This window comes from Caloenas nicobarica, chromosome 26 (assembly GCF_036013445.1).
Source record: "Caloenas nicobarica isolate bCalNic1 chromosome 26, bCalNic1.hap1, whole genome shotgun sequence".
In the NCBI taxonomy this organism is placed as follows: Eukaryota; Metazoa; Chordata; class Aves; order Columbiformes; family Columbidae; genus Caloenas; species Caloenas nicobarica.
The window spans coordinates 3,827,494-3,855,491 of record NC_088270.1 but is presented as its reverse complement, the minus strand read 5'-3'; the positions used below and the strand labels follow the sequence as shown (position 1 = coordinate 3,855,491).

At 49.6% G+C, this 27,998-nt stretch overlaps 1 protein-coding gene across 2 annotated transcripts; it reads left to right on the top strand.

Annotated features, from left to right (window-relative positions):
- Window positions 1-5,248: 5,248 nt before the first annotated feature.
- Window positions 5,249-27,465, top strand: SNX19 (sorting nexin 19). 2 transcript variants are annotated; one of them, XM_065652170.1, is made up of 11 exons: window positions 5,249-7,156; window positions 7,529-7,667; window positions 8,339-8,439; window positions 8,599-8,718; window positions 8,976-9,103; window positions 10,257-10,353; window positions 10,630-10,807; window positions 12,779-12,908; window positions 23,455-23,639; window positions 24,372-24,459; window positions 25,127-27,465. In XM_065652170.1, exons 1-11 carry the CDS (start codon window positions 5,636-5,638, stop codon window positions 25,260-25,262), a joined length of 2,823 nt encoding a protein of 940 aa, XP_065508242.1. In that variant the 5' UTR covers window positions 5,249-5,635; the 3' UTR covers window positions 25,263-27,465. The 2 variants fall into 2 exon arrangements, with proteins under 2 accessions (XP_065508242.1, XP_065508243.1); XM_065652171.1 differs by having other exon boundaries at window positions 23,455-23,643.
- The last annotated feature ends 533 nt before the right edge of the window (window positions 27,466-27,998 follow it).

Below are 27,998 nucleotides of genomic sequence, written 5' to 3'. Positions count from 1 at the left end.
TTCTGCTCCATCCTATTAATAAGCTTTAGCTCCCCAGTGCATGGCATGATGGCACCAAGAACGAGGTCAAAAAACCCTCAAAGCCAGAAGAAATCTAACCTTCTGCCCATAAAAAGGGATGGGGGAAAACCATTTCCACTCTCCCCACCCAACAGATCCCCACTTGGTTCCATAAAAGTGATTTTTCCCGGGGATGCTCGCTCCTCGAGGGTGTGCTGAAGGTGCGGTGCACGCAGATAAAATGGATTTGCGCACACAAGTGGCGATGCCAAGGACACAGATCCCACCAGGGATGGCTCAGGCTTTTATTTTCAGTCATTTCTGCCCGGGGCTGGATGCGAGGCAGCGGAGAAGAGGGAGCTTATTCATCCCATTACTGGGCCCTTGAGACATTCGGTTCCCCCCACCATGAAAATTTTAATAAAACCGGTGCATCGACTTTCAATTAGAAGGCCGTAAAACGGTTCATTTTCATCTGTTTGTTGCACAGTAACACAGATCCTCGGGAGAAAACAGCGCCTTTTCCAGACTGTCTGCGACGCAGAGAGCATTAATTGAATATTCTGTTGAAACCACCTTCAATTAGTGCCTCGGAGTTTTGCATGACATTCATCACTGCAACTCGCCCCATTCCACATGCAGCACATTTGCAGTTTCGTGATGCGCGCATCACATTAACTGGCAGCATTATCCCGAAAATAACAATTTTATTTGCTAATGGGATGCTACTGGGTATAGGGTAGGCAGCGGCTGCACAAGGCAATGGCTTTGTGGTCTGGACATGGGTTCTCCATCCCAGAATAACCAGGGTTGATGATAAATTCCTCATGCTAAACCAAACCATAGCCTTGCCCTTCCAGTTTCTCTAGATGGGGAAGCTGAGGCCAACACTATGGCTGATATTATAATATAGATGCAACATCCTTTCTTTACTGCAGTTCCCCCAACAGCCTGCAAACCAAAATTAAGCGCATTCGCATCCCAAATGGGATTTCAAGCTATAAATGTTTGTCCTATGGATTCTGAGACACCGTCGAGCCCTAAACCTCCTTTTCTGGCCATATTTTAGGAAGAATTTCAAGCCAAGTGTTGGCCAGGAGACAGACACAAGGAAAAAAATCTCCCTCCAGTTACTACTTGTGCTGTCTGCAAGCAACACCCCCACCAAGGGATGGCTGAAACTGTCCATCCCAGGTCTGATTTCACCAAAAAACAAAAGAGTTGGACTGCAAATGTTCAGTTCATGGAGCAAACCAGCCCGCGGTGCTGGTCTCCTATATCTCCCCGATAAAGCTCAGCGTGGAGCGGAGATGCTGGGAGGTATTCTGCTGGAAACGCGCTTTCATCTTTCCTCAAAAAAACAAAAAAAATTATAAAGCATGCTTCAAATTTTGTATGCACTTCTGCTGACTGGGGGGATCTTTTTCTGCTGATTCTTTATATGCAGTGACCTCCTTTCAGCAGCTCCCAGGGTCTCTCCAAACATCGCTGCAAAATGCGGAGGGGAACCAATGTGTTTATCAAGCACCAGGAGCTTGCGAGCAAATATCCCACAACAGCACAAGTGACACGACCAAGGAGACTTCAGGGACGCGTGGACAGGGGATTTAGACACGTTACACATGATTTTATATCTGTTATACCACGGAAATATTTCAGTTGGTTTCGATAATTTATTTTAAAAAAAAGCATAGCAGAATTTGTAGAGCATACTGTCATCTATGAGAGCACACTGTCATCTACTGAGGTGACATGCAAGGTGGTATTAATAAGCATTTATTACGCACAAAATTTTACATACAAAATTGCATGACGTTCAACCTTGCGTCAAGTGCACAGCGAGCTGATTTTAATTACAGGGTAGTCGGGGGTTTTTTGGTTTCTGCTGCAGCTCCATCATTGGCTTCAGCCAACAAATCGCTGGAAAGCTGCAGGTGAGGAGGGGAGTGAAAAAGGGTCCACGGGCACGCACGGAATATCCACATGCAATTAGCAGTAGTTGCCCCCTTAGATGAGCAATTACCAAAGCTCCAGCTCATATACACTGATTGAGGTTTCCTCCCAGCACCAAATCGCTGCTCAAGCCCCAGGCTGAGCGTGAAGCTGCTGTGACATTTAAGGCTCAGCGCGGGGCAAATTTCACTTATTCTACATAAACCGTCCACGTCTGCATTTTCATCAAGGGCTTGGAGTTGTTGGGCTCTTGGCTTCCACCAAAGATAAAGAGAAAACGCACATCTGCATCAAGAAAATTCCAAATACAGCCGCAATCCAAACGCTTTTGAGAAACCCCACAAACTGGCCAATGTTTTTGGCTTTTTTTTTTAATTGTTTCTTAACTTTCTATCTGCAGAGCACTCTAATATAATCAGGTCCTCTGCACAGGGGATTAGCAGGCTTTATATCCCGCGGATCCAATCAGGAAAGTCTATCAGCAAAACATACTTATGTTGATACAGCTATTATAATCTGCATAATTCTTCTGAGTTCACATACTTAATGGATAGCAAACAGAGTCATTACTGCTGCCAACTTACAGCCATAGGATCGCTATGAGCCATTCGCTGCAGTGTTTTTTATTATTCATAGCTTTAGTTATTGATTTTCAGGAGAAGATACATGCTTTTAAGCACCATAAAAGCAAGAGAGGAAAACAAATAGCACTATTCCAAGATTAATACGCCGCTCGTAATAAAAGTATGGCTGTCACATTGCGCAGTGTGGAGCTGATGGAGCCTTGACAAATTCCATGCAAAAAAACAGCTGAGACGCTTAAGAAGCTTGTTAAATAATTTAAAGGCAAGTTTTACCAGAGGCAGGGAAGTTCTTCCCCAAATCCACTTTCTTAGATTTATGAGCCGGGAGTATGCTAATCAACCCAAGCGCGGGGTTCAGTTGGGATGGAGAGTTTAAGGGATAAATAATGTGAATTTCGGTCCCTCCAAGCTGTGGTCCAGCAGACACACATGGATACGATGGTGACCCACTCTCATCAATCTGTAGGAAACAATTATTTTGCAAATATAATAGGCTCAGGCAGGATCTCTCAGCAAAGCAATTTTTTTTAATAACGATATTGCAACACCGGGTGTTCTACCTAAATGTAGGCACACATAATAGGGAAAAAAGCCACTGCTTATATCCCCCCAAAATCCCGGCCGCAATTTCCCTCCCCTGTTCCCATCGGTTGGGTACTTCAGGGTTTACAGACTACCCCGACACATACAATACCCTTCCCCTTATCAATCTATTTAAGATATGGATTCCTGGTACTTTGGCTACCCTTCCCCCTAAATTAACTTGTAAATGCAGGTATCAGTATGTATACAGGTATCAGTATATATTCCAGGAAGAGACTGTGTTTTGCATTAGGGATTCACAGTCCGATGTCTCTCGGTCCTTCCCCCCCGCTGGGGTCAGGTACCAGGTCCTCAGTTATGTAAAAACAACAGTGCTTTGTTAAACATTCCTTACAATTTTCATCCTCTTCTTCTTTTTACTTTTGTTGGTTTTGCATTATCTTATGATACAGTCTAGTAGGTGGCTTCAAGCTGGGACAACATACGGTGGTGGCCCTAAAGGCATTTGTTTTGAGAGACCTGTCTCGTTAAGGCGTTGAACAAGTCCTCGGACACATGGAATGATGCAGCATCCTATTGCAGTTAACACTCATGCTACTGCAATTAAAGAAGTAAAGACAGATACTACCACTTCTTTCCATTTTCCAAACCAAGATTCTAACCATCCCATGACTCCTGAATTCGCAGCCAATTCTTCTACTAAAGTCGTGAGTCTTTGCAATGCTCTGGTTATAGTGCCGTCGGGGGCAGTATTGTTTGGGATAAAGGTACAACACCTATCTCCTAACATTACATATGCACCATCTTTCTCTGCCAGCACCATATCTAGGACCATCCTATTTTCCCATGCCAGTCTACTTGTAGCGTCTAATTGTTCAGTGATTCCTTTAACTGCTTGTCTAGTATAATTTATAAATCGTTGTTGGTTATAATAAATATAATTTACCCAGTCAACATTCTTGTTTATAGTTACCCGCCAAAACAAAAAGGACTCAAAACCCGCAGCTACTTGATTTCTTGCTTTGAGTTCATTGGGGACCCCTCTGGGGATCCCAATTGAATTGAGATAAACTCCGTCATCAAAGGAAAACCCTACACTCCTTTTTCTGTTGCCCTGATGAATCACAGTGTTCAAATGCCAGGGCAAAAGGAATTGCCAATTGAACAATGTCACAGGTTCCTTCCCAGTGGGGCGTAAAACGCAATGAAGTGTCATCTTCCCACAGTACCACCAAAGATCCATTCAAGAAGCATTTGAGGACGTATGAGGACAAACTTCCCATGTCTCTACACACCTACTCACGTTCCTAGGAACTTGGTGTCATTCCTGCCCCATCATGAGAGACAGGCAGGATGATTTCCAATCATTCCTGAAAATGCCGGGGGAATTTTGATATTTTTCCCTGCAAGGCTGGAAACAGCAGGGAGAGAGTATGACACGACTTATTTCCCCATGCCGTAGAGTCTTGGTATAAGGCTGAGATGCACTCCGTCCCCTGTCGCTCTTCGCTCCATCCCAGAGGGTAGGGTACCACTTGGGCCACGGACCTTCCTGGTGCACGGGCATAGCAATTGCTCTGGTTTAGGCTTTGCACCATATATTTGATCCATTCTACCCAGGCATTTGTATCTCCATATCCTGTTTCTACTTCAAAGGTTTCTCTTAAATCTGATATTTAACACTTGTATTTTGAACACTCCCAGAGCATCTTTTCTACTAATGTCTGCTCGTGATCCATAAACCCCACTTACTGAATCGTCTGCTACCCTTCCCCCTAAATTAACTCGAACGCAGCAGGGCCGCCAGTTTGCAGCACCGCCAGGCGCTTTTTATTGGTAATTGTGCAAAGCTGCAAAACTTTTTATCATTTTTAACGCGTGCAAAACGAAGCCACCGCTTTTTATTTTTTTAAAGCATACAAAAAATAATGAAATTGTGCTTCGCTCTGCGCTTACAGGATGATGAACGCAAGTAGCAAAAAGGCGCAGGCGGAATTTCCCCCGCCCCGCGCGCGGCTCCGAACTTTCCGGATCTTTTCGAATCCTCAACGGCAACCCCGCCGCCAGCCCGCCCGCCCGCGAGGGGGCGCTGTGGGGAAGGACGGGCGCTCTGCTCGGCCCCGAGAGGTGGGGACAGGAAGTGGCACCGGAAATGGTGGCCGCTGCTATGGCGGCTTGGCCGCGGCGGTGAGTCCGCTCGGTCGGGTCTCGTTGCGTCGGTACCAGCTGCTTATGGCCGGGTGTCCCGCAGCAGCGTGAGCTTTGGGGGCTGTAGAGCCGCCGTGGTGAGGTCGGGCCGGTCCCGGTGTGGGACCGTGGTCGGTTGGACCCTGACGAGCCTCAGTGCCCAGTGAGGGGCCTGCTCGGTTGTGCTCCAGTGAAGGGGCCCGGTTTTTTGGGCCCTGACGAGCCCCAGCGCCTGCTGAGGAGCCCGGTGTTTTGCGCTCTGGTGCCCCTGGTCGCTTGAGGCCTGACAAGCCTCGGTGCCCGGTGAGGAGCTTGTTCGGTTGAGCCTGAACACCCCTCCCCAGGGCACCCGCCTGCTCAGCCCTGCCATGCCCGCCCAGGGGCCCTCAGGGCTCCGCCGGGCTCTGCTGGCGCTGGTGGCCACGCTGGCTTGGCTGCTGGCCCTGCAGCTGCTGCTCGATCTGCGGGCGCTGGGGCTGCTCTTCGGGACGCTGGCGGTGCTGGGGGGCTGGCTGGGCCCCCGAGCTCTCAGCCCCCCTGGCCGGCGGCTGCGGCTGGAGCGTTTCGTCAGCTCCCTGCACCCCCCACCTCCCTGCCCCGCGGCTGAGGGGCGGCTGGAGAGGGAGATTGCCGGCACCGTCCGCAAAGTGGTGCGAGACTTCGTCGCCTCTTGGTACCGCACAGTCAGCAGCGAGCCGGCGTTTGAGGTCGAGGTGGAGAAGGCGATGATGGGCCTGGCCGCTGAGCTGAGGCGGAGGATGGGGCGGGTGGACCGCCAAGCCCTGGCCCGTCGCCTCCTCCTTCTCTGCGGCAATCACTTGCAGAGCTACCTGCAGGCCCGCGAGGCCCTGGGGGCCGACCCGAACGGCAGCCGGACCCTGTGGCAGGAGTACAGCCGGCTGACGGGGCCGCACCCTGCACTGCGCAGCCCCGCAGCAGAGGTGAGCTACGCCCGGGCTGCTGTGGAGGAGCTGCTGCAGGCACTGGTGCCCCAGCCCCACCTGGAGACGCGGACGGGCCGTTTCGTGGTGGTGGAGCTGGTCACCTGCAACGTGCTGCTGCCGGCCATCAGGAAGATGGCCGATCCTGACTGGATCAACCTGCTGCTCATCGGGGCTTTCTCCAAAAAGCCCTGGGGGGAGGAGCCGCCCCCTGCAAGCCCAGTGCCTGATTTCTTGCCCTTGGTGCAGACAGATGCCAGCCCTGCTGGGCTGTCCCCCTCCCAGAGGGTTGCGGAGGTGCCTGGGCGAGAGGCAGCATCTGCTGGCGACGGGGGAGAGGAGCAGGCGAGCGGACCATGCCGCACAGAGGAACCTATTATCCACCCACAAGCCCTGGGCTCCCTCTTCCCCTGCGAGGGTTTGGAGCTGGGGTCCCCCATGCCTGATGTGGGCCAGGACACGGACCTGCTGGCACCGTCACCTGCAGGGGAGTTCCTCGATGAACCCCTCCAGGACACCTCTGCTGCGCTGGAGGGACTGGCCACCTCGGAGGACGGTGCGGGCGACCCGGAGGAGGGCACTGCCACCAGCTCAGACACTGGCCTGCTTCCCACATCGGTGCTGAGCTCCTGCCCTGACATCCAGATCGACCCAGCAGTGGAGAAGGAAGAGGAAAACCCTGCTGTCTCCAAAAAATCCTCTTCACAGAGGCCCTCCAGTTTGGGAAAAGATCTGGGGGCAGCAGAGGGTCCCCCACAAAGCCCCCCAGACCCAGGACAGACTCTGCTTTCGTCCTCCCCGACGGCTTCCATCAGCACCTTCAGCTTTGAGCCCCTCAGCAGCCCTGACGGGCCAGTCGTCATCCAGAACCTGCGGATAACCGGGACCATCACTGCCCGAGAGCACAGTGGGACCGGCTTCCACCCCTACACTCTCTACACCGTCAAGGTAAAGGCTTCCCCGGCGCTCACCCCTTTTCTGGGATCCCTGCCAGGGGAGCACGCGTGGTGTTTGGAGATGAGAATTTGTGCTGTGTGTGGCTGGGCAGCAAATTTTGCCTGGTGGTGGGAGAATATCGGGCACAGTGGCTTTTCTAGTGGCTGTTTGGGTGCAGGATGGGGGTTCCCACTCTTGACCAAGCATCTTGTGGGGCTGTTTTGAGGCTTTTGTGTCCTGTTTTCACCATTCTCTTCATTGCGAGGGGTTCACGTGCTGTGTAGCTGCTGTTCTTGAGGGAAAGGTCAATCTGAGGAACGTCTGGGGATGGTGGGGATTGTTTTGGGGTCTGGAAGGATTATCAACTATTGTTTTCCTCCGCAGTATGAGACAGCTCTGGAGAGCGAGAGCGCAGGCAGCCTTCAGCAAATGGCTTACCACACCGTGAACCGCCGCTACCGGGAGTTCCTCAACCTCCAGACCAGACTGGAGGAGAAGCCAGAGCTCCGCAAGTTCCTGAAAAGTCAGTGTCTGCATTAGTTTTCTGAGAAAATGCTTCTCCCTCTCCCCCTGGTCCCTGTTCCTCTGCTCTGGATGCTGGGCTTTTTGTGATGCCCACGTCCTTGTTCTGTGCAGAGCTGGCTGGAGGAGAAATTGTTTTATTTTGGCAGCAAATTCCAGTGTTTCAAAACATACTGCTTCTTGTTCAGATCACAATGCTTGATTTTGTAGTTTTGCACCTTAACAGTGGACAGAAACACTGGTATCTGCAAGCATCTTGCTTGCATACAAGAAAGTAGAGTAATATGTCTTGTACTTAAGCTTTTTTTATAAGGAAAACAGTATTTATTTTAATGCTACTTATGTGTAAAGCTTCATTGAATTTAGCATGTTCGTATATAATCCTTTGGTTGTGACAATTGTGAGAATTTTTGGGCTCTTTGAGTGGTTTAGAGCCCCTGTGCAAAACTGCTATTCTTGCTTCTTTAACATTAAATGCAGGGATGATAGGAAATCCAGCTGAACGCACGTTCTATGTGGATTTAAGGTCTGGTTTGGCCACCCTGGTTTGAGGGGTGTTATTGTTTTGGGCTGATGCTGGGCAGTGTGTATGGAGATGCATGAGAGCATTAAGATTTTAACACAACTGTTGCAATTTTCTCGAGTTTGCTTATGGGTTTGTTTCCTTTGTAGATATCAAAGGCCCAAAGAAACTGTTCCCTGACCTCCCGTTTGGAAACATGGACAGCGATAAAGTGGAAGCCAGAAAAAGTCTGCTGGAGTCTTTCTTGAAGGTGAGATGCTCGCATGGATGTCCCTGTAAGATAGAAAACAGCACTCAGGGCGGCTCTGTACCCATGGTGGAGCACATCACATCTGTTCCACCTGCACTTTGCATCATCGAGTTGGGAATTTGACTCAAAAAAACCCTAAAGTTTCATCTTTCCTTGCAGCAATTGTGTGCGGTCCCCGAGATTGCAAACAGTGAGGAGATGCAGGAGTTCCTTGCCCTGAACACTGACGCCAGGATCGCATTTGTCAAGAAGCCCTTCATTGTCTCCAGGATAGACAAGGTAGACACGTGGGGATCTGTTTATCTGAACCAGTAACAACTGCACCTGAACGTGTGGTAGCAGCCAAAAAACTCGATCGCTCTCTGCGTAGCAGTGCTCAGCTTGCCCAAAAAGCCATTAAGCTAGGACGAGTCAGAGCCCATCTCAAAGAAGTTGGGGTTTTTAATAGAAAATAGAGCACAAGCGTGAAAACTCTTAATTCATCTTCGAGGAATAGGAATATATTCAATAACTGAGGGCGCTTTTGGCTTTTGCAGATCGTTGTCAATGCCATTGTGGACACCCTGAAGACGGCATTCCCCAGATCAGAGCCCCAGAGCCCCACGGAGGATCTCAGTGAGTCCGAAGTGGATGGGAAACAGACAGACGGGAAGAGGTCCAACAAGTAAGAACTCTTTCAGCTTCTCCCGTGCTTTATGCAGAACGCAGATTTTGTACAGAAACCAACTCCCTTGTGGGGAAATACTGACTTGGTGCTTTACCTGTTGTGGATAATAAGGGCTGTCATATTGTAGCTGAATTGCTTTTCACATGCTGAGCGAGAGTATTGAGTTCCTGTTTGGATCAAGGGTTTTCCAGGAGTGCTCAGGTTTTCACTGAAGATGTGTTTCTTCCTGAGGTGGTGGCATTTGCCAGCAAAGATATTGATGCTCCTGGAGGATTGCTTTTTACCCTTAAATATGTGCATCGCCTATATGTGTAGAGAGTCACTGCAAAATACAGCTTTAAGTTGTCTACCTGAAGGTTTGTTCCCTCTCCCATGTGTTTCACACAGTGGCATGGCACCTTGCCCAGCAAATATTTATTTAGGAGCAGTGTTCAAGGTTGTAAGTTGCTCATTAAGTGTTTATTTGATGTTGCTGGCAGTGATGAGCCCTGTTGTGCTCATCAGTGAGTCTTCCCATACAGAGGAAGGGAAGGTTTCTGCACAAGTATGGCCTTTTTTTCCCAGAAAAGAGATGTTTTGTTAGAAAAAGCTGCTTTGGACAAAAAGGCAAACCAAAAAAGTACAAATTTTGAAGCATCTTGGCTGAAAAGGACATTCCTTAATGATAAACAGGCTATTTTACAATTTATCCCGCAATCCCAAACGCCCTTTCCTATCTTCCCTTCTGCGTGTGTTTGTGTTTATAATCAGATTTCACAATCCTGCTGAGTATGTTCCATCTCAGAAGCTTTTCTGAACACTCTCCTGTGTATGCTACAACGCTCACACCTTTCTGAACAGAAATGCGTGTGAGCTTTTATCTAACGTACCCGTCGAGGAAGGTGTATGTGTGCGGTGGGTGTTGGAAAGCCTTGGCTAGGCCCACGTGGAGTCGGGAAAAAGCGCTTTAATGCTTTTGTAGCATGATTTTACTGCCACCGCTCAGTTATCCCTTGGGGCAGATGCTTTTTTGAACCACTTTAGGTTTGCTCAGACGACTTAGCTTGGGTGTGACGCTGGACAAAGATTCAGGTTCTTGGCTGAGGCTGAGAAACTCATCACTTGCAGCTCGCAGAGAAAACCCTGACTGTGCTGTGTCTCTGCTCTTCAGGTCCAGGCTGAGGTTCTCATCCAGTAAAATCGCTCCAGTGCTGAGTGTGAGTGAAGCGCATGACAGAATTGTCTACTCTGTCAGGGAGAGCAGCGCTGTAAGTTCAGATCCCTCACAATCTTTTCACAATCCTCATCATTGCCCTGTTTGCGTGCTGGCTTGGAATAATCCATGTACACAAGGGTTGTGGCTTGTTCCCACGTGCCAGGTTTTTGCAGAAAGGAAATAAGCAGCCCCAGTTGTGCTGTTGGGTAGAGGAAGGTGCAAACTAGGTGGTGGGAGGCTGTCTGGGCAGTGGAGACCTCGTATTTTTGTTCAGTTGTGGCTGTTTGCAGCTCTCTGCTGTGGTACTAACTCACTGGTGCTTTTCCAGGTGTCTGGCACCCTGTCGCTGGCTGCTATGGAGTCTTTCATCCAGAAACAGGAGAAGCTGCTGGAATCGCTCAGCAGCAAAGCTTCTGAAGGTGAGGAAAGCAGAGAAAGCTCCGTGCAGGAGGATATGGACAGGCTGGGCACGTCGGAGCAGGAGACGCATCTGGACACGGACTCTGGTGAGCTCAGCCTCTCTGTTAGTGCAGTACAGTTACTGCACGAATAAGTTTCTTAATGACACGCTGCTTAAACTGCTAGTGTTGTAAAATCAAACTCTTAGAAACTGAAAAATGGCCAAATTATGGTTTCTTGGTAGTCTGAAGTTAGCCTTGGTATATCCATGCACTATAAAAGGACCTTTTGAGCTTCAGTTAAGTTTGGATAGATTTGATGGGAGTACAAAACACATAATCCCAGTTCAAGGAATGATGTTCCCTTTCTGATTATCAATCTCTTCTCTGAAGCACAGGGCTGCTACAGCCTCTCACAGCGGCTACAAGATTATCCTGAACACGAGCAAAAATATGTTCTCTAATCTTTTTCTTGGAAAAGCTGAGCTGTATCAAGCTGGAACTTTCCAAAAATTTCACTCCAGTGGTTCAAGTTTGGCCAGCTCTGACTGAAAGCACGTGCTTGTGACAGGATAGGTCTGGTTTTCTAAAGCCTCGCCTGTGCTACCAGCTTTGCCTATCATTGAACACGCGCCCCGCGGTTGTTTTGGGGCTGCCAAGGAGCAGGACAGGAATTTGAGGCCAGTGCTCTGCGCAGAGCACAAGAGATACAGGCAGGCCAAGTTAGCTGAACTCTGAAGGAAATTTAATGTAAATGATGTCAGATGCCTGCAGGTCTGCGATGCTTCAGCACAGAGACAGGGCGGGCTGGTCTGGCAGAGTGAGGGGAATGGATGTCTGGGGAGCAGCTGGCTACAAAGCCAACCAGTGTCCGCATCTGCTCACTGGGTGACTTCTCAGAAGAGGTTGGCCAGCAGCTCACGGACGAAGGCGATCTGGATGCTACAGGAATAAACAGAGCTTGCCGCTGATGCTTTTTGTACGGGGTTATGGTGAAGCCGAACTGCCTGTTCCAGTTTTTGCACAGAGAAGTCAAGTTCCAAAGGGCAAAGCAAGCGTGGAGTAACTTACGCATGGCCCTGAGCACAAGGTGCCAAACACACAAATCCCCTGTCGTTGCCAAGTGAAACGGCCTGGAATTAATTAGCCCAACTCATCAGCATCAGGGAGAGGAAAAAGAGGAAAGGAGACCTGCTGGGGTCCAGAGTCCCGCTCCCCTTTATCTAAATTGTGTGTGAACAGTCTGGTTGTCTCTCTGTGGGCAGAGTGGTTGAAAGATCAGAAGCTGCTGTACGGGAGCTCACTCTGCCCACAGAGCCCACGAATAGCTCAGGTTGGGGCACTGGCTTAGAAGTGGTTGTCTCAGGCAGGTTTGTGGTACGCTAATAAGCATAAAAGTAATTCTCTACCAAGTGGAATGTGTTTATGCTGTAGGCTTTAAGATCCTCCTGAGCATCACAGAGGTTTTGCTCTCCCAAGTTTCTGTCACCAGGGAGATGTGGGCATGTGTGTGGGTTTTTGTTTTAACTGATCCATCTGGTTTATCCAGATGTGGTTCATCCATCTTCCTGCTGAAACTCGGAGCTGCCACACGATGGCAGCCTGAAGACACTGACCAGAGTCTCGCGCCTGGAAAACTGCACGTTGAAAGAGGGGAAAGTGTTGGTGAAGACTAGGAAAATAATCCTCAGCAATGCACCTTTCTCCTGGCTACAGTCCCTGCCTTCTTTCTCACCTGCTTTGGGCTTTCTGCCATCCCCGTGTGTGGACTGGGGCTTGATAATCCCTCGGTTTAGCTGGGAAGGAACTGAGCACTTGGAGCGGCCACGTTCTAGTCTGGTGGACTCTTTGGTAGCGAGGTTGTGGCTGCTTGGATGAAAGTGGAAATGACAGAGAGTGATGGGGGCAGGAGCCTCGGGGGACAGACAGGTCATCTGAGTGTGGAACAAGGTGCTAAGCTGAGAGAAGAGCATCAAACAGGCTGTGGGGGAAAAGAGTGAGTTTCAGCTGGTGGTGTGCACCAGGTTTACTTAGGCACTGAGCTGTCGTCTTCATCTGACCATCCTCTTCCTCCTGCAGACTCCGAGACAGCTTTGGCTGACTTGGCCCTGGACGTGCTTCGCCTGTTGCTGATGGACCACTGGGGCTGGCTGTGCACAGAGAACATCCAGAAGGTCTTTCACCTGCTCTTCGGGACCCTCATTCAAAGGTAAGACCTCAGCGACCAACCTTGCAGCTCTGTGAGGTGCCATTGCCTTTGGAGTTAGAGTCTAAAATGGAGCTCTTGTTTATAAATGGTTTCTGTCGCATCTGTCACATCTTCTGTAAAGATGTCGTGTGTGTAGAGTCAACATCTCGGAGATTTGCCCTAGTTGTTTTCCCTCTGTGCAGCAATGTTACTCCAGCGGGCAGCCTCCTGTCCTTGAACAACAGGGGAAAGGAAAGATCCAGCCCTGGGAACGGGAGACTTCTCGCCTCCTGAAAGGGCAAAAATGCTCCTTGGATCTCCAGTGAGAGACAGGCTGCTGCTGGCCTCCTGTTCTCTCACTGCCCAAGGGCTCAGCTTGTTCTTTCTACAAAAAGGAGAACAAACAGGCAGGGGGAACAGCAACTTGTCAAATAACAGCTCAGAGCGCGGCTGTCGCTGAGGGACCCCTCTCTGCTCTGCGGTGGGCCGGGAGTGCCTGTGTTTTGGGCAGTGACCCCCAGATGTATGAGGAAAAACTTCCTTTCCAGCTGGTATGTACTTGCCAAGCTTTGCTAGGGCCAGTGCCTCTGCATGGCGAGGCACTAGGCCAAGACACACAAACAGAGTATTTCTGCTTGTGTGGGTCGGTGACTATCGCCAACTGAGGAGATGGTCCTTTAGGGCAAAAGAAAAGCCTTCCCAGAAGGACTTTGGCTAGGAGGAGCCTTGGAGCGGTGCCTATCCCACTCCTGTGCCCTTTCTTCTCCCGCAGGCATTCAAAGCCGGTGTCACAATGTGCAGGGCAGCATGTTATAACCGAGCTGGTAATTTAAGCTGCCCTGAGCAGAGGTTGCTGAAGCGTTTTGAGGTCAGGGGCTGCTCATCATCACTCCCGAGTCTGCTTCCTCGGGTGGGAAGAGGTGGGTGTTGCTCCCATTTCTCCAAAATGGGCTCTGGTCTCTTGGGGAATGAGCTGGAACCCAATCCTCATGTGTAAGCTGGAGGTATGAGAGCTTGAATAGGCACGTCATCACCTCCTAATAAGCTGCGTCCAGGTCACCCGAGGAGCCTGCGGCACCGACACGTGGCCTTGGTATTTTCCACTAGAGAAGCTGTCACACACACAGCACATCTGGCTCGGGAAGGCAGAGGAGCTCCACAAATTGTGCAAGCAGAGCAGCGTGAGGGTGAAAACTTTTGTAGCTTCAACAGGTCTGGGTAAACCCACGTGTGATGGTGGGAAATCCTGTGTTTCCTTGGTGTCGTGACCGCAACAGGGTGTAAATACAGCCTTGTGAACTAACCCTGCGTTCCTGCGCATGTCTGTGCTGAAATCCCCACGTTGACGCTGGCTCTGCTCTTGTTCTGGGACTTTTGGGAGTCCTCAGGTCTGGTGTGGAGGGGACAGGGAAGGAGTTGCCATTGCGTCTGGGTGCCCTTTACAGGTGGAGGACATACCAGAAGCTGTTTCTGGGAGCATGTGCTGTTCAAAGCGTCGTTGCTCAAACACAGGGCAGCAGGTGGGCATGTGTCCTATCTCTGTTACTGGTCACACAGTACGAGTAGGAATCATCCCTCCGCAGGATGAGGTTCTTCCGTTCCTGTCAGCAGCTGGGTTAAGTGGTGGGTAGTGGAAAGGAGATGTCCTAGCAGTGTTTTAGGGGCTAGGAAGGGGGTTGCTGCTGGATTTTCCCCTGCCAGCTTGGATTTGGTGAGGAGTGACCAATCTGCTGATTACGGGACCTCCCTACCCTGCTCTGTTCCCGTTCTCTGCGTGGAGCATCCCACCACGCTCCCCTTTCCCCTCTTCTCTGTAGCCAGAATAGCTGGAGCCAGGCGCTCTCTGTCTCCCCTGCCTGTCAGTTTGATGGCAACCGAGGAGAGGAAGGCTGTATGACCGAAAAAGGTATTGTTAAGTAAAAGGGTGCGCAAACCCGCATCCCTGCGGTGCTCTTGCCATTATGTAACAGGGAGTGATCCTTTTTTGGAGCCGAAAGGAGAGGCGGAGGGGCCGGGAGGCTCGTTGGGAAGCGGGGACGACCCCAGGGGCCGTGTAGAGCTTCCAGCAGCCTCTGCGAGCTGGGTCTGTGCCTGTAAACAAACCCACAGCCCTGCTCCACACCCTCCTCTGTCCGGCTCCTGCTTCCCTCCCACAGGCTGGAAACGTACAGAATTACAGTTCAGTTTTCTCCTCTCTTTGGTGGGGAGGCAGCAACCTGTTTGCAAAGGGGAGTAGCTGGGGCTATTCTGGGCTCCGGGGGCGTTTGGTGGAAGAGCTAAAAAGCATTTGGAGAATCCGTGCGCTTTTTAGAGCCGTGTGAGTCAAAGCGACGTTAAAAATACACGTCAAGCATGCGAAGCACGCCTTGGCTGTGACCCCGCGCCTGCCCTCGCTCTGTCCCCGACGGCACAGTGGTCACTAGGTCAGGGCTCTGCCAGTGCCGCGACGAGCGGGAGGCAGCCGCCGGGTATCAGCTCACCGTACCAGGGCGCTCCCAGGACCGCATCTGCATCCTGTTCCACAGAGGAGCCCCAGCAGAGTGGACTTGGGAGGATTTTAGATGCAGATCTAAGTCTGTATGCTTCTCCTAGCTCCTTCCCGTGCACGCCAACAGAAAGCCGTGGCGATGCAAACCACGGAGCAGAGGGAAGATGTCTCGGCACATGCCGACTCTCTGCACCCTGTAACCCAAGCACGGGGCTCGGAAGCAGCTCTGTGTGAATAAGGGAGCGTGTGGTCCTATGCAGGCAGCTTTGATGGTCTCGTGTTCCACCAAGCACAAGTTAAAATAAATGCAAAGCATCCCTGCCTTACCCAAGAGCTCAGCATGGCTTGGCTTGCTGTTTGTTTTGGGTCGCTCAGGTGTTCCTCCAGGCATTGTCCCTTGTCCTGTCATTCCTCGCCAAAGCAGGTGCGTTTGGGGAAGTGATATTCAAGTCTGAGATGTAGAGGGAGAGCTGAGGATGCTTTGAGACGGATCACAGCTGACCATCAGGCTTTTTGGAGGGCAGTTTCTTGCAAACTCTTCTAGCTCTGGTTCCCTTCGAGTCTGGCTAGCTTTGACTTCTTTTCCGTGTAGGGTTTCCTCTCTTGAGCAGGTTCTCCCAAGGTTTCAGCCATTGCTGAACTAACATGAGAAAAGGAAAGTCCATCTGAGCTCAGATCCACCCCTGAACTGAGTCTTGGGCCATGGTCTTGCGAGGAGCCTGTCTCTTGGGTGCTGTGGTGAGGGATGCTGAGCCCTGGGGTGGGAGGAGAGGAAAGAAGGGACACTCGGGCAGTACACAGAACAGGTTTTGAATATGTGCACTAAAATAGGACTGAGTAGTCCTAGGAAAGCTGTAGCAGCAAGGGATTGTCTTTGATTTGAGGTGCTAGATTGTGCCAAGCATTGCTGGGGGTGAAGAGCTGGGCAAGGCCACGAAGGCATCGTAGCGTTCATCCTATCAGCAGTAGGTCTGGAGCATCCGAATTCTTGTCGCAGCCTAAACTTTGGCTGGGAGTTCAGTCTATGGGGGTCAGCCCCGCCAAGTGAAAGCTTCTCAGGCCGATATCCATGGCCTGTGATTGACAAAGCTCCTGGGTTGTCGATTAATGGCACAGCAAGGGCTTCCTGCAGTTCTTGGAGTCCCTTAGCAGTCCGGACATCTGTGCTGCTCCAAAGGGTGCCCGAACTGGCAATGTCAGCCCAGGTGTCACTTGTGCAAGTGCTGGTGTGAGTCAAGGAGCTCATCACTTCAGGGAGTTGCTTGCTGGGTATTTTTTTTTCTGTTTTTTCTCTTCTTTCTTCCTTGATCTCTGTGCCAACAGAAGTGGCGAAAACAAAGACCCTTGGCAGCCTCCTTGTTCCTCTTGACTTGAAAGTGCCATTGGCACGTGGCGTCGCCTGACCCTCTTCAATGTCCCTGAGTAAACCTGTCTGCTGGGAGCGGTGCTGGGAATGTTCTGCCTGTGGGAGAGCGATTCTGCCCAGCCCTGGCCGTGTCTGACAGCCGAGAGGCTGAGCCAGAGCCCGGCTTGCACCAGGGCTTGGCACAAAGCTGGGCTGTCCCTGTGTCACCCGGCGTCGGGGGTATCCTGGGGTGGGACGTGGCTGTTCACTGCAGAGGCTCCCTGTTCCACCTCTGCATTATCTCTTAAAAAGTATATTAAACCTGAGGGTCAGCTCATGCTCTTCAGGCACCAGGAGAAGCCGAGAAGGTTTATACTGTTCTCGGCACGGCTGGTCCCACGTTCCTTTGGCTTCATAGCTGGCAGGTAGCTTAACGCTCCGGGCTTGGGCAGCACCTCTGAGTTCTGGCAGAAATGAGCTGCCAAAACTGCAATCTCAGTGCAGCTGGAGCAACTAAGTCCATTTACTTTTCTGGCTTGTTACCTCAGGAGTTGATTAGGGCACATTTAGTAAGGACTTTGCAACCACGCGTCAAGGGGCTGCGCTGGCAGGCCCGGGTGTGTGGCAGCAAAGGTTTTGTCTCTCCGTGGTGATGGAAATGTGAATCCCAGCCTAAAAAACAGCACCGAGTGTGTATGCCGGGGAGCCAACCTTATGGCATCTTCCTCCTCATCTCGGGGTTTGACTGTTTGTATTGTAGCTGCACTGAGCAGGAGAAATCGCAGGCCTGTGGTATGTCAGCAAAGCAATCTGCGGGACTGTGTGTGTCTTTGTGTGTGTATGTAAAGTAAATAAAAATCAACTTGGAAATGGGCCTCGATTCAGTTGTCTCCAAGCACCTGGAAATTTTGGATCTGGCTTTGAATCTCTGTCCCAAACAATTTGGTTTTTTTCCTCTTCTAGAAGCAGCGTTCTTCCAAAAACAGCCGCTAGAACGAAGCAAGCACTCTGTGCTTTGATAACAATTGCAACATTATTTTAACTGCATATCTCTTTTTTTAATTTTGACTCCATTTCAGCAATTAGATACATGCCAACTTTTTTTCCCAGATTTAAAAAAAAAACCACAACAACTTCCTATTTCAACTAGAAGAGACAAAGAAGAGAAGTATTGAAAGAGGATAACGTCGTCTTGTTGGTTTTAGCTTTCCCTGGCTTGTGAAGGGTTAATGGTGTATTTATGTATTTTGATTCCAAAGTGGGCTAATGAAGCAATGTGCTGTGAGCAGGGCCTGGCTGAGCCAGCCTGGCCTCTCCCTGGGGCACCACCAAGAGCTTAATTGGCTCAATAAATACTTGATGAAGACGTTATCGAAAGCCGGGACGCTTTGTTAAAAATCAAGGGGGTTTAGGGTTGGTTTCTTTTAATCCCATAGCTTTCTCCCACTTTTCTAAACCCCATGGCATCGCGAGGAGGTGTAACTTGAGAAAAGCAGAAACCACAGCAGAGCAGCTCAATTAATTCCCCAAGGGGGTGAAGACGTTCGAGCTTTGTGGCTTACAGTATTTCTTTTTGCAGCAGGTGTGTTTTGGAGTAAGTCTAATCAAGGCACAGCGGATGCGAATCCTACCGACGGGAACTCCTTGCAGCTTGATTTTTTTTTTTTTTTTTTTTTCTTTTTCCTTGCTCCCTTTGGTGCGAGTGCCCTCGATGTGATCGGGAGGTGCAAGCCTGGCAAGACGCGATGTTTGAGGGGAAGGCACTCGGCCACGGGACGGCTGCCTCGCTACTCAAACACTTCATTACCGTGTGCTCAGGCCGCAGCACAGGACGTATTGTTCACGGCGTATACTATTGTAAATGTTTTATAGGGCAGCGGGAGAGGAACATTTCCAGTAAGGCAAGAAGGATAGTTTACTTTTTGCGTGTGTGTCTTTGGCTAGAAGTTTAAAAGGACTCAGGATGCTTTATATTCTTTGATTTATGGAGGGTTTGGTTTTTTTATTTTTTTCCTTTCTTTCCTGTTTCCTTCCTCTGCAAAAGGTTTACTGATGGCCTGGACAAGTGTGGGTTTGCTCAGAAGGCGTTTGAGCTGAGGGTGCGTGTGTTTCTGCTGCAAAGTGGACGTGGGCTCAAGTAGCAGGTGCTAAAAGCCCAGCCTGGGGGCACAAACTCTCCAGTTGTGTTTTTCCATTCTTCTAACAGTGCCCACTGCAGCTGTTTCTTTGGTTTTACGAGCTTTGCTCAGAAATGTTTTACAGTCAAAGCCTTGAAATGTTGCTCTCTGTGAGCCCTTGAGTCGAGGAGATTCTTGTGGTTTGAGGCACAATTTGGGGAGGAATTTGGGGGACAAGTACTGCGGAGGGAGGGATGGGCTGGTGATTTAAGTACCAGCCTTTCTTGATTTCATAAGAATCAGATGCTTGAATGCCTTGTGTGTTTCCAGATGTTGCCTTTTTCTTAAATCTTTTTGACTACCTTGGTCTCACGGGCCTTTTTTGAGCTTCTGGTTAGCCACGCTGTATTAACTGACCTCGGGGAAATAGAGGCCGTGTTCTGGGGTTGAAAGTAGATGTGGAGCTGGACTTGCTACTGTTATGTACAGTTCATGTATATTTATGGAGCTATTTGTATTTATAAAGCTAAAGCAGACTAGGAGAGACTTTCTTGTCTCTTCTTCCTAACATGGCCTCCAGTTTGTGTTTGTCTCAACCTTTAAAATTCTCAGTTTTGAGGGAATCACCATTGCTGTGGCCTCAGATTTTAATGACAATCAGCACATTAATCTCAACCATTCCTCAGCTCGAGTGAACTCAGAAGTTCTTCTAACCTTGATGGACTAGAAGAGCAGAGGTTTACCAGCTTCTAGGAGCCTTTTGTAAATTTAAGGGTAGTTCCACACCTTTTTGTCTATTCCTGGGCCATCTTTATTTTCCAGACTAAGCAAATCCAAGCCATCCAACCTTTTCTCACTGAGCTGTTTGTATCTACAAATGAACCCTCTGGGTAGTCCGCTCAAGTGATCGCATCCAGCTTGCAGGACCAAGTAAAACCGAGTCCATATACAGGTAAAACCAAGTCCATATACAGGTAAAACCAAGTCCATACGCCATGTTTTGCCTGTTCCTGACTCTCAGCCTGTCTTTACTGTAGGCTGCTCCGTCTTAGCAGCCCTTCTTGCTTCTAGGTGCGGGAGCAGAGCCAAGGTATGTACCCCCCAGGCCTTGTTTCTCATTCCCAGGGCATTTCTGCCGTTCCCATCTTAATGGGTCCCTTCAGCTGACCTTGGAGTTCCAGCTTAAGCCATGGCATTAAATCGGCTCCTTTTTAGCAGCCATTTCATTCCTCCATCAGCAGCTATTTCCAACAGAGGACCCTTACAGCATGGGCAAGTTATGCACCTCCAGACTAACATCCCGGCCTTTGCGGTCTATCTCTTTGCGTTGGGCATTATCGAAGCATTTGAACGTCTGAGCCCAGGAGGTCACTTGCTCTCTATTTCTGGTCTCAGCTGAAGTGTAAGGAGATGGTTCGGTGATGGGTTTGTTTTTCTTTCTTATTAAGGCTATTTCTTCATGAAATAGCAGAATGGAAATAGTAACTCATCAGCCATTCAAAAAAAATACAGGTCTATTTGTGTTTCTTGCTGGATTTATTCCTACCTGGAAGAAGGCGTGCGTGTGCTTTTGATGTGGTGCACAGATCTCAAATGCTTCATCCTTTAATAGTACAAAAAATCATCTGTGATCTGCTGGCAAAGGTCAGCTTTGGACCAGCACGTATCTGGAGTTCCTGTGTGAGAAGTGTGAGCTGTTAGTCTGCATGGCAGGTTATTCTGTTTTGATATTTTCTTTTGAAGCATCTGAGAGCATCAGCTGCTCACCCAGGGAGGATGCTGGGGCAGATGGACCGGTCTTGACAGTTCCTCTTTTGCCAGTGCTTTCGTGATGGCTCCACACACTGATAGAGCAGCAAAAGGGAGCCCAGAGCACAGTGGCTTTATTCTTCCTTCCATTTGCACCCAGCTTTGGGTTCTCTTTCTTCTTTCTTGTTTAGTTTCTTCTTTTTTCGTATGCTCTGTGGCTTTGGGTGCCTCTTCCCCCTTTCCTGCTGTCTGAGCACCGTGCGATGGGGCACGTTGGCTTTTCTCATGGAGCTGTAGGAAACACCAGTGCAGGTGAGGCAAAATCCTTCTCAGATCCTGCCCTATGCTTCCCAAAGCAGAACGTGGTGAGCGGCCAGGTTAAGTGAAAAAAAAAAATCCCTCAGCTGTGTTTTGCAACTGTGGGAATCAAGACCAGTAAGCACTTGCATAATCGCAGTGCGTGCACATGCGATCAGATTTATAGGTGTTGCTTCTGGGCCTCGTTGCTTAGTTCTGGTGGCTTTCTGGAAATAAATGAGCTAGAAATGAGAGGTTGTTTGTACAGGGCCTTCCAACGTTCGTCAGTTCTCAGGCTGCTCTCGAGCTGTCGGGAAACGTGTGCTGTCTTCTCCGAGTTCAGCTTTCGCTCTGCCCACTATTTGCTTGATTTTTTTTTTTTTTTTCTTTTTTTAAAATTTTGTTGTTGTTATTTTAGGAACATTCCTAAGAAAAAGAAAGCTTGTCCTTTGCTTTCTGCAACCTTTTAAAAGATGGTAAGTGACTATTGCTGAGGTGAATTTCAAGTTGACATTCAATCTGGTCTCCCTGGGTGCAGGGTTGTGCTGCTGTCCCCAAGCCTCTGAACTTCTGTTGTTCATCAAATGTTTTCACAATTAGGAAAGCAGGTTGTAATAAGAAAACATGTTAATGAAAAACCATGTTAATGAAAGCTCTTGCCCCTAGAGCAGCCACAGCTTAACGCTTTAATTTGGTTGGGGATGGCTGGAGGGTTCAACATGATCCAGGGTGTTAATCTCTGCTGATGGCTGGAGATAAAAACCCTTTTAAGCAAATGGATTTCAAACACGGCCTTTTCCCAGGCAAGGCTGTGCTGTGACATTTTGTCCTCTAAGATAGGTAGAAGCTACACTTTGGATTTCTGGAACTGTCTTGTAGCAACATCAGTACTCAGAGTCCCTGGTGAGGCTGAGCGCGAAGGCCATGTCTCCCCATTTCCAGTGCCGTTACTGGGATCACTGGGAGCGTTGCCCCTGCTCCAGTAAGACCTTTCTCTGAGATATCGCAGGCCTTACCGCTGCAGCACAGCTTTTTTCCAGTTTTTTTTAATGGCCTTTGCTTTTGCAGTTGACAGTTCCTAGGTGTGCAACCTTGAAGGCACCTCGTTTTGTGCTGAAGAAGGGAGCATCACGCAGCCCTGGCCTCGATGACGGTTTCCTGCTGTTCCTCTGCCCCTGGTTACCTTTAGGTGTTGCTGTTCCTGACTCTCTGCTCGCCTTGTCCTGGTTGTACAGGGAAAGACGCCCTTGGCCCGAATGCCTCGCCTGAGAAGAATGCAGACAGTCTGGCAGAGCGCAGGTTAAATAAAGTTTGCCTTGGCAGGGCCCGTGCTCTTGGATGTACTGTGAGCTGCCGGGGCGTAGTGGTGACGGAATTGCAAGCACGAGCACCAGCTGCCAAGAGGAACGGGTCTCATGGCCCTGCTTGCGGTCTCTTCTCCTCGGGGACTCTTGAAGTACTGGCAAAATCACAAGCTTTCTCCCTACCCCGAGCTCCTCCGGAGCCTCCCGCTGATGAGGACGGCGGCATCAGGCCATCGCCGTCGTGCTGCACCGAGTCCCGCTCTTCCCAAATCGACGGGGACCCTCCTGTTGGCCTCGGTGGCATCAGGAATTCATCCACTGGCTTCTCCTTATTCTGAGGAGGGGAAAGATTTTAGGCGAGTTTTGACTGACAGCCGCGGCTTTTGCTGTTACACGGGCAAGTGATTTCACATCTGGGAAAGCGGGTCCACGGGATTGATGTAGAAACTTTCCCCAGCCAGCGCTGGGGTGGTGCGGACACATCTCCCCCGTGTGCGAGCAGCATTCCTGCGGCCTCGGGATTTACAGGTTGTTACCATATAAAGGGCACAGTCGTGACCCAGCGGGAGGGCAGACCAGCAGTTTTGTTGGCAGGTACCTAACTTTCCTTTTAATAGACGTGCAGCGCGGGGTTTTGGATGGGAGCGGCGATGATATCATTGCCTGTCACCGGTGGATGGAGCGGGGCTGGGAAGCAGGGGGGTAATAGGAGTGCGAAGCAGAAGGATTTTCATGCCTTTCCATCCTTGAAGTGTGTGTTTTGGTCTCCAGGCAAGATACCTTTGCCTCTCTTGACAGCACAGGGACTGATGAGAGGAGCAGGGGTTGCCAGAACATGCTCTTGTCCTTCCAGTCAGTCATGGGGGTTGTTTTAAAACACCAGTTTTGGTAGTTCTTCCAGCTCTATTTCAGCTTGTGCAGGGACATAACTTAGGAAGTTAAGGCCGGTGTTATCCCTTAGCTGCACTCCCTTTAGGGTCCTGAATTCATTTGGTTTCCTGTGTGCAGCAGGGCGATGGAGCTTTTCATGACCTTCGCTTTTCCCCTGTGGCTTTACATATGTGTTTCTGTCTATTAGACAGGGAGCATATACCTATTTCTGCTGCATGGGGAAACTCAGCTAATTGAAAATAATTAAGCTATAGACTGAGAAACTGTATATTGACTTACCCAGCGAGCTGATCTTCCCCTCCAGGGCCTCTGATCGGCAGAAAGCTCCTGAGCTGGTACCCAGCCTGACTTCTCCTGACCTTTCTCTCTCTCCCAGGTGGCTGGAAGTCCAGGTGGTTAACCTGACCTGCACCCAGCGCTGGGTCCAGTACCTCCAGTTGCTGCAGGAATCCATCTGGCCGGGAGGAGTTTTACCAGCAATGCCTAAACCAGCCAGGACAGAGGAACAGAAGAAAGCAACAGCAGAGCAGGCTCTGCAGAGCCTGATGGGGATCTTGCCTAGTAGGTGTGCCCCATGGACGTGGGGAGATTGGGAAACTTTCCAGTGCATTGGCATCTCTCAAAACGCGGTTGCAAACAGCGGTGCAGCCTGCTCATGCCAGGGCAGTGGGAAACATTCGTGACCTTTGAGGTTTCAGTGGCTTCCTGCAAGCGAAACCCACAGTTTCCCAGTTCTAGATGAGTTTGCATGAGCATTCGGGGAGCAGCACAGCTCAGAGAAAGGACACGTCTTGGTGATTCCCAGATGCAGACTGGCCACATGTTTGTGCGTAGTGCCAGTGCCACTCTGTGCTTCCACCTGCTGCCAAAAGGTACCGTTGCTGAGAAGTGTCATAAGGCAAAGCCTAAAGAATGGCTTTTCCCCTGTCCTGGACTCCTGAGCCCAGCTGCACTGGATTTCCCTCTCTTGAAGTCTGACATAGGGACCTTTGGCATTAAAGCAGCCGCCGCCTAATCCCTGTGAGTCCAGTCTGAACTTTTAACTCCTCGTTGCAGTGTAAGGGGCCCTTACTGTCCTCTGGGAATAAAAAAGTGCTACCAGTATATGCCCTTCCAAACTGGAACGCTTTTCTGGTGTTTGGTCCAGTCCCTGGCTGTTTTCTGTCGTGGTAATTTTGGGTATGACATGCCTCGTGCTCAGAGCACCATCACAAACTTTGATTTAGTACCCACCAGCAGAAGACTGACTCTGTTTTACTACAGTTCCTAAAGCTTTGTCTCTGCTGTTGACAGATGTAATCCAAGAAATCCTGGGAACCAGTCAATGTCAGATGAGCTGGAACCTGGTGCTGGAGTCCCTGGGCCAGCCTGCAATAAACAGGTACCTGGATTATCGTCTCTTTACCCTGATAACCTTTGCCATGGGGCCTGTAGCTACGCTCAGGGCTTTGCCAGGAGATTCACGCTGCCGTCTTGTTGGCACAGAACGTATCTGGCTAATTTTCCTAGTTTTACACTATCAAAGGGCATCTGGCTTGTTTATTAGGAAGGTGCATGTCTAGGACCTTGGTCTGGCTGGAGATGATTGAGCCAGTGTTGTTAATTATGTTGTTGGGCCTGCTTAGTTTGTAGATGTCAGATGAATTAAGACCAAATTGTGGTTTAGTTTGCTGTTTTTAGAACAACGTAGGGAGCTACATATCTGTGTAGACAGTGGTTTTCATATACTCGTCACTATGCATTTGGAAAGCAATGTTTTTGTGATTAACTGCAGAGAAATGCATGTGCCACCTCACTCTACGAGATGCTTTTGTGTTTTTTGTGCTGCTCAGCAGCTTCAAACACCTGCTGGCTTTTGGGGGGTGGAAAAAAAACCCTAAATCATCCCTTAGAACATTTCTTCTAGGATACAAGATCTCTTGTCTTTCCCCTGATGGCAGTCAAAACACTTCTTCCTTGCATGAGCTTTGGCTTCTGCGTGTCTGGAGCTGATCTCCCAGCTCAGCCGTGCCCTGACCAGCCTAAGCTTTGTCTTCTCTCCGTTTCAGGCACCTGGTTTTCTGCCTCTTGGACATTCTGCTGGAGTTCTTGGTGCTGAAGGGCTCCAGCCCTGAGCTTGAGACTGCAGCTGTGGTGCCGTCTGCCTCTCGTGGCCTGGACAAAACAGGCGTTCCAGCACATTAACTGGGGCTGGCGTAGCCAGCAGTGGAGAAGCAGCCACAGGCATGGGATGATTTGATTTTCAGTGTTTACTGAACATGTCTGAGAGCTTCTTGTAAAGAGTGTTTCCAGCCAGTGCTGAACGAGGCTGCTTCCAGGCTTCTCTTTTTCAGCTGGGTGATGGATTAAACCCAGTGCCAGGGGCTGAAGATGCTTTTCTGTTGTGTAGCGTCTCTTCCATTGCTGACCCGATGGAGAGCCTGGAATAAAGATGCCTGACCTCTGCTGAGCTGGACGGTCTGAGAAGGAAATGCAGGATGGCCACAAACCCTGTTGTCTTGCCCCACGTTTCTGAACATCTCTAACATCTAAAGGTTTTTGTGGCCTCAGGCTCCACCTGGCACTGGCATGCAGAGACTTGATGTGATGATATGTTGTCGATAGGTGTTTCTCCAGGACAGGTGAAGGGAGGACCAACTGCTTTCCCTGATCTCTAAGTACCATCCATTTTACCAGAAGGAAAATGGGGAGATAATGGAGCACGGAGATGTGGTGACAGCCGTGAAGTCAGCATCAGGGACCCATCCCCACTGCCCAAATAACTGGGAAATCAAAGCTGCTGTCCTGCCTTAGGGACTAAGATAAGCTGCCTCCCGCTGCTGCTGTTCTGACATGCTCTTGTTCTGGTGTCTTTTGCTGCCTGAGCAGTAGGATGCAAGTAGGTTAGACTGTGATCCCGGCAAAGAGAAATGTCACCAGGCTAAAGAGGAGTGGTAGCTTAGCTGGACTTTAGGATTACCTTGTATTTTGCCTGCTGAGTCACGTTTTAGTCCCAAAGGCACAGAATGACATGTCCATCTGACAGCTGCTTTTCCAGCTCATCTGAGAAAGCTGTTTCTTGGAGCTGGATACTCTGTGACATGTTTGGAGAGAAGAAGGTGATGTAACTCCAATGTGCGTACTGCTGGAAGCAAATTCCACTCTTTCCAGAGCCAGCTGCTCGATAATGGGCACAGGACAGTGCCTGCTTCTTTATGTTTCTGTTGTGTGCATGTGTTGTGTGAAAATACAGGGAGGGATTAGCTTGCTGCCAGCAAGTGTGTTTTTAGATTAGGCCAAGTGTTGGAGAACGCTCCATATGGGATAATCCCAAACGGCCAAGCAGCAGAACTCCTGTATATCCTTAAGCACACTATCTGCTTGGAGCAGTCATTTCACCCTCCCCTTCACTGCCAGGCTCCCGTTTCCTGTCTTTTTCCTACGACTTCCATTTACAACATCACCTGTCTTGAGGAGTAAAAGAAGGAGCCATCAGCCAGGGGCGATCTGAAGTAGGTTTATTTGATGCGCTCTTAAATCAGCAGCAGAGTTGGGAGCAGACCCCATGAGTCTGGATTGCAAGATCTTTGTTTTAATTTCCAGAACCCACTTTCTTAGAGCGAGGAAGACAGAAACCAGGGTTGCTGAGCCCTTTCTCACGCTCTTGCTGGCTGAGCTTCAAACTGCTCTTCTTTCCTTCAGAAATCTTAGTCTATTCTCAAAGCCGAGGTGAAGCTGTCCAGGAACAGCATAGGAACGAGTACCCCTTCTCTCTATCTTCTTGTTAAGGAATGCAAAATCCAATAAAAAATGCAGTTTTTTTCAAACGCTGGTTCTTTGCCTCGCTATTAATTTTCAGATTAAATTGAGCATGACAGTGGCAAAGGCCAACTTCTGCATTCAGGTGGACTGAAAGTTTATTTCTGTTGGACTAGGATAGAAGTTCTGCTTTGGTAAAGCAAATAAGGCTAACAAAAAACCTTTTAACTCATTTTGTGTATGGCATACTCCCAGCAAAAGCTCCCTTTTTCTGCAGGGATTTGTGGAGAAGGCTTCAGCCACCTCTTACTAAAGGGAAGGTGGTAAGAGCAGCCAGATTGCATCTTCAGAAAAAGTTGCAGAGCTTCATGGGGCCACCATAAGCTAAATAGTACTCGTTGTGTTGAGCCAGAGCTTTTTTTTTGATTGTGTTTTGGGGAAGAAGTGCCACCATGCGCTGACCTCTCTGTTTTATTTCCCGTATTCAAACCTTTGTATCAGCTTTTCGTGGGTGCAGCCGTTCAAGTCTGTGTAGAAAAGCGCTGTCCTGAGAACCTGTTCTGTTGATAAATGGGGAGCAAACCGCTACTCTCAAGTACTTGTGACTTGTGTTCAGACTCTTTGTGCAATAATACTCAGTTTCAAACTTGTTTCCGCGTTTGCGTTTAAAATTTGCCTTTGCCAAGAAACTGCGTGTACAACAGCATCTCCCCAAGTGTCCCAACACGCCTGGAGGCTGGTGCCAGTGGGGCTGGGACAGTGGTTTGTCCTCCTGGCACACGATGGCATCAGTGGGACTTCCTTGGTTGGAAAGAAGCAGAGTTTTCCCATCTCTGGTAGCATCGGCATTGCTTCTTTCTCCCTGACAAGCAAACTTCTCGATTTAGGCTTTCCAATGGGTGTGAAACCAGAGGAGCAAGTGAAAAGACACCCAGAGACGCAGGGGTTGTGCAGACCCATCTCCACATCCCTTGGGCGCTGCTGCTTAGGAGGTTCACCTCAGTAGCGGGCCTGGAGGAGGAAAGCTGGTAAGCTATAAGGAAATAGAATGTCTGAAAATGAGAAATTCCACATGAAATATGAAATATTACATTGAAGTAAAAAAAAAAAAAGAGAGAGGAAGAAAAACCTGATACAATGAATGCTTGGGTCATGTATTATTCTGGATTAGTTCTGCCATGG

Coding starts and splice junctions, on each gene's coding strand:
- SNX19 (XM_065652170.1), top strand. CDS start 5,636: ATGCCCGCCCAGGGGCCCTCAGGGCTCCGCCGGGCTCTGCTGGCGCTG. Junction 7,668..8,338: donor GCTCCGCAAGTTCCTGAAAA/GTCAGTGTCTGC, acceptor TTTCCTTTGTAG/ATATCAAAGGCCCAAAGAAA. Junction 10,808..12,778: donor GCATCTGGACACGGACTCTG/GTGAGCTCAGCC, acceptor TTCCTCCTGCAG/ACTCCGAGACAGCTTTGGCT.